Here is a 5,839-nt window from a genome sequence, read left to right as displayed (position 1 = left end):
TGCTCCAGTTGAATGCGAAACAGATATCCAATGAATATTAATTTGTGTTGGCAAATCGAATATGAATATTGCAAACTCTGCTCTGTGACGATTTCTAATAATTAAGGATTAAAAATCACTTCAAAATCAAAAGGACTATATATATATTTTTTTTGAACCTTGAAGTTTGTATAATTCATATTCCAGCATGACTAGGATTATAAAATGTCAAATCTCAATGTACGAATAATAACTTATTCAAAATACTGAATAATAAAAATAAATATTTCTTCTATTTCATATACATAAATTCACTTTTCTGTTTTAATTGTCCCAAAATATAACTTATTCTTTTTAAAAGATTATTTATTACTTAATGTTTTAATATACCTATATTTGTATTCTCAACTTAACCAAATACAATGAATTATTTAATATTAGCAGACCGACACTTTAAGAAAAAATTAAACAATATTTCAAAAAAAGAAAAAAAAAACTAAACAAAAATATAGTTTAACAATATTAATAATTTTTTTTATCTATGTGAAAGTAAAACTAGGTTTATATAAATAAGAATGATAAAGTAGATTTTAATAATAATTTTTTTAATTGAAAAATAAAAATAAAAACAAGAAGGATAAAGAAATTCGCGGGTACGGTTGCAATTCTTTTTATTGGAGTTACATGCTTTTTCTTTTTTCTTTTAATTATTCTTTTCACTAGAGGACACCGCTAAAAACTCATGTAATTGGCCTTATATGAAAACCAATTGTAATGACTGTGACGCTTGCAGAAATTGGCTGAAAGACTTGAGGTGGCATTGTTGGATAGTGAGGGTGACAAGTCCTTTTCGGTTCTAGCCAATCCAAATAATTACATATTAACAACCTTCCAATGCTGATCGTTGAATGTGTACTTCCCTGTGTTGAAGATAAAGGGCAACGGAATATTTTTGACAGCCAATATTAGAAGATGAATCCTCACTGCTCCTTCCCAAACACAGCTCAATTGACAATGGCCTATAATTTTTCACAGGTTTATACCTATCAACATTTGTGGCTTTACGAAAACTCATGAATTGACTTGGGTAACGGAACACCTTTGAGAGGTTATGGCTCGCTCAAAGTTCTTGAACATTCTAAAAATGGAAAGAAGAAAAATAAAAATAAAAATCACGACTCTATTCATTTATATGAGAGCAATAAATTTAAATTCTAAAGAACTTAATTTAAATTTGGATGCAGGCAAGTCCATGCTTTTCCCTCTTTAACTAGACTAGATAGAGCAGAGGTAAAACAATGCCAAAGACAAACTTGGGGGGACCCAATATTCATTTCTGAAACTTTAAGATGCTCTTGTCATTTGATTTACAAAAATTACAAATTTCTAACATAATTTCATTGAGATATACAAAATTGATGAGTAAAGAGAATATCTCTAACATAAATTTTTACAATTTACACTGACAACCATTATTACATAAACTTTACCTGCATTTTGATTGATTGAAATAATGAGCTGATTAGCTGTCCATGTCACGGAAGGTTTCGAAGAGGGTCAATCAACTCTTTATCCAATGTTGAAAGCATAGATACACATTCTGTCAACAATATAACCGATAAGAAAGGGAACCTACGAACAAAACTTAATGCATTACACATGACAAATCTGTACCGCTTGTGCAGGCATCTTTTTCACACAAAATGTCATCTAATATAATGTATTTTTCAAGTTCAAAATTATTGGCATAACTTTAATGTAAGGTCTCATGTTCTATTTGGAATTAAGGTTGCAATTTTTTTTACAAAAAGCACAATTTTAGTTACTCTTGGGGAAAATAATCCGAGAAATATATGTGAAATTCACTTTAAACCCAAAAAAAAAAAAAAAAAAAAAAGAAAGAAAGGAGCTCAAAGTATAACATACCTGAACTCTTTATGAGATGCTTCAATGGAACAGGAGGAAATTCTGTGACAAGTGCTTTATGTGCTGAGTGAAATGTTTCATCTTCAACAGAAGTCAAAACTCTATTCAGCCATGAAACAGTGAAGAGGCTTGACTGTGCTAAATTTTGTGTTCCATTTGCTATGGAATTGGATAGGGCTGATAGGAATCTCTTGTTGCCAGTATTAAGCAAGACAATTGCTAGTCTTTTTTGCCAATCTTCTAGTGCCTTTTCCTCTTCATTCTAGTTAGAGTTATTCAAAGAATATAAGAAACCAACCATAGTTTGGGAATCAACAAGAAATTAATAATTTCTAAATCATACCAAGCTTCCATGCATTGTTTCATTGCTGCAATATAAATCCATTGATCTTTCATGGCAACCAGCTTCATATAAAAGCCAGTCTTCTGCTTTTGCCTTTCCTGGATACAAAAAATGACCTCCCAGCATCAAGAGGGCTCTTCCTGTTTGTTCTTGAACTTTTGAGTTACAATTTTGACAATTCAAAGCGTCTATAATTGCCTCTACTGCATCTTCCCTATATAAGCTGGACTTCAAAGGATCTCCCTGCAAACATTTCTACTACTGAATACATATTGATTGCACTAGTTCACTTTTTTTTTTTTTTTTTTTTTTAACAAAATTTCAAAAATCTACAATAGGAAATAATAATGCATTAGCCATTACTTAACTTAAGAAAGAAATAGACTTACAAGAACATCAAGCTGTAGCAGAATTGCTGCGACCAGGGGTCGGTCTTCTGGCAAAGACCTTTGAAGATAGACTAGAAATATGTGTTTGGTATTCAAGCCACCCCATCCACTATTAAGTTCGGTTAAGATTTTTATCATTTTCGTTCTTCTGCTAGCATTTCCGTAAATTTATTAGAAGACAAATAAACATCATAAAAAGTATTAATTATAAAGGAAGAGAAAATTCATACCTACTAAGGCATAGCAGCTCGGTTAGTAAAGCAAAAGCAGATCCAGTAGACTTGTTTTGGATTCCAAAAGCAATGAGCTCTAGAAGAGCAGTCTTATTCAAATTGTCAGCCAAGTAATTCCTACTGCTACTATTGGCTCGAATGCAGCAAGACATAAGCATAGCAACATTATTCCTCTCATCAATGTCTCCTTTCTCAAAAATCCTCACAAGCAAGCTCAGTCCTCCAAGGGAGACAACTTGGCTAGCATTCTCTAAGTTCCTATCTTCACTAAATCCTGTTAGAAGTTGGTCTAGAAAGTACATTGCTGCCTTTTGAGGTATGCATCTCACAGTAAATAGGGTCTGCGGTTGATCTCCGAATTCTAAAACTCGAAGTGCTAATGTTACCCACTCAATTGATATCATCTGTTTTGCTTTTGGCTTCAACTGGTATAGCAGAACAGCTGCTTTAAGAAATAAACTACTACTTTTCAAAAGTCTCATGAAGATTTCAAGCTGCGGATCGGAGTTTAGTATTATTAGTCTATTTGCTTCATTTCTTGATATAAACTCAGCTATGATTGATGTTGCCAATTCAAGAATTTCATCATCATCAGAAGCAAATAAGACCTCAAGCATTCCTTCAATCACCGGAGCTTTTGATAAAGCATCTTCAACGACAGGATTACCTTGAGAGTCTAACCAGGCTTTGGTTATTACACGAATAGCAATTTCACAGTCGGTCAGACTATCTGAAGAGCATATAGTAGAAATAGCCGTACTTAGATCGCTCAATGGTATATCAGCAAGCTCAGTGTTCTTAATTGAGCTACTTCCAACTATATGATTGCCTTTCACCCAGCATTCTGATACTATACTCTGGCAAGATAAGAACCTGAAAAAGTCTGATTTTGGTGTCTGATGCCACAGTTGTTTTTTTGGAACTATAGAATTATCACTTGATGTTCTTCGATGAGTCATCTGTCAAATGCAGAAAATTATTGATGATTAATATTCAACTTTGAAAAGAATATAGTATAGAAAAAAGGTACATTTCTTCTACGCATACCTTTTCTTGTTTTAGATCCCATACATCCATTGAATCTTTATTTTGACTATTAACCTCCAATGATTGGTGCTCGGCCATGTGGCCAAACACAGCTCTGTATCTAATGGAAGAAGAAAAAAATAATCACATGAAACAATCAAAATTAAGATAATTAACAGACTAATATTTCAAATGAAATGTAAAGATTGAGAGTTATTTGTTTGCCAAGCATTCTATTTTGCAAACTAATATGGAGATCAATAATAACTTACAATTTTTTGTTGATAGAAGAATAGGAAGTAAAAGAATCTGCTGATGTTCTTCTTGAAGTTGCATAACTATGTCCAGATGGCAAAGACACAGCAGGAACAGATGGAGCTTTTCCTCCAACTTTGAGCCACTCTTTATAGTACAAAGCAAACTGAATGGTTCCCATATCCATGTGGCTATTATAGGCATTTCTCAGAGCTTTCATTCTCTTTTCCTTATCAACCACTTGACAAAGAGAATCTGAAAGGATTTCAAGTTCCTTGTTATACCAAATCTTAAGATGAAGGAGATGAGGAAGAAAGAAATGCTCCCAAAGATCAGGAAGCAAATGTGTTCTTGCTAAAAAAGGCGAATCGCTGAACACTTGAAGCAAATGCCTAGCAGATATTCTATCATTCTTCTCTAACTTGTATACAATAGATAAGTACAATTGAGCACAAGCTGAGATGTGGGAATTGGGAATTCCACAAGTAGAAGCATTTCTTGACTTTTTAGAATTCAAAGAAGCAACAACAGTCAATAGCTGAATTGAATTCCTTAATGACTTCATTTTCAATTCCTTTCTTGTTCCTTGATCTTCAATTAACTTATCAACACTTTCTATTCCCAACTCCATATTGGCGAACATCCCATCATCCAAATCTTTCCTTGTTCTTCTTGCTAAGCAAGAATTGCACTTGTTTCGAATCATTTTCCGGAAATGCAAATCTTTTGCATACCTTCCTATATACCCACCAAGTATTGATATAACAGCTCTAACAGCAACTTCATCCATTGACATTGCAGGTTCATATCCGTCAATTCTCTTCGAATCAGAACTTGCTCTTCTAGTCAAGTTCTTGAAGGAATTCTCGCTTTTTATATCATGGCAAATGTATTTAGGTAGTGATTTGGATTCATCACTGAGCTTCACTTGTTTCCTGCCAGTTTTAAACAACTTATTTGTACGTTCAAATCCTTCTTGAGACAGCAAATGATGTAATGAAGTCATTTCTTGGAGAACAGATGAGTTTGGTATTGGAGCAGAGGAGTGAGTCTCAAAAGGTTTCCTGACATTCCTTCGACACCAATAATTGACAATAAAAGACAGCTATAGAATAGAAGTAAGAAAGACGCAACAAGTGAAAACAAAATAATTCTTAGGGAGATTTTCTTTAGGCATGTACTTATCACTTAGCGTTGGGACATTTCCATAACTTTTGAGAACAATATTAAAGTAAAATCAAATAAAAAGACACTTTTTATGATTATAAAGTTATAAATCCAAATTCAAGTCAAGCTAATTAAAAAATAAAATAAAACAACTAATCTAAATATTTGCTTTCACTACATGTGGCTGGGCGGATATGTATTAAAATTTTAATCCAAAAATTACACTATAAAATGGACAATTTATTTATATAATTCAAATCTTAATAGTGAAAATTTTTGTTAATAAATATAAAAAAATATTATTTTAAGATTTGAATTTATGATATAAACATAAATAGCGTCCTTTTCAACTATTAATTAAATGGAAAATACTTATGTGGGAATATATCGATTCTCAAATATTGTTTTGCGTTAATATTATAAATGAAATTTTTGTCTTTCGATATAAGATTAGTGCATAAAATTCAGTGTGTCAAACAAGAAAGCGAACAAGTTTGAAGTGGGAGCATGTGCTATGCTTA

General features: G+C 32.5%; 1 protein-coding gene across 2 annotated transcripts; it reads right to left on the bottom strand.

Moving 5' to 3' along the window:
* Nucleotides 1–617: 617 nt before the first annotated feature.
* On the bottom strand, nt 618–5,297 carry LOC105650358 (putative E3 ubiquitin-protein ligase LIN-2). Of its 2 annotated transcripts, XM_012237245.4 has the most exons (8): nt 4,169–5,297; nt 3,918–4,017; nt 2,868–3,829; nt 2,638–2,785; nt 2,249–2,491; nt 1,906–2,167; nt 1,470–1,579; nt 618–1,117 (listed from the first exon to the last, which is right to left on the bottom strand). In XM_012237245.4, the coding sequence occupies exons 1-7, from the start codon at nt 5,155–5,157 to the stop codon at nt 1,515–1,517; spliced, it is 2,769 nt and encodes a 922-aa protein (XP_012092635.1). In that variant the 5' UTR covers nt 5,158–5,297; the 3' UTR covers nt 618–1,117; nt 1,470–1,514. The 2 variants fall into 2 exon arrangements, with proteins under 2 accessions (XP_012092635.1, XP_012092634.1); XM_012237244.4 differs by lacking the exon at nt 618–1,117 and having other exon boundaries at nt 1,271–1,579.
* Nucleotides 5,298–5,839: the final 542 nt, after the last annotated feature.

This window comes from Jatropha curcas, chromosome 10 (assembly GCF_041381405.1).
Source record: "Jatropha curcas cultivar XTBG-Jc1 chromosome 10, XTBG_Jcur_1.0, whole genome shotgun sequence".
Lineage (NCBI taxonomy): Eukaryota > Viridiplantae > Streptophyta > Magnoliopsida > Malpighiales > Euphorbiaceae > Jatropha > Jatropha curcas.
This window is presented reverse-complemented; position numbering and strand designations above follow the sequence as displayed.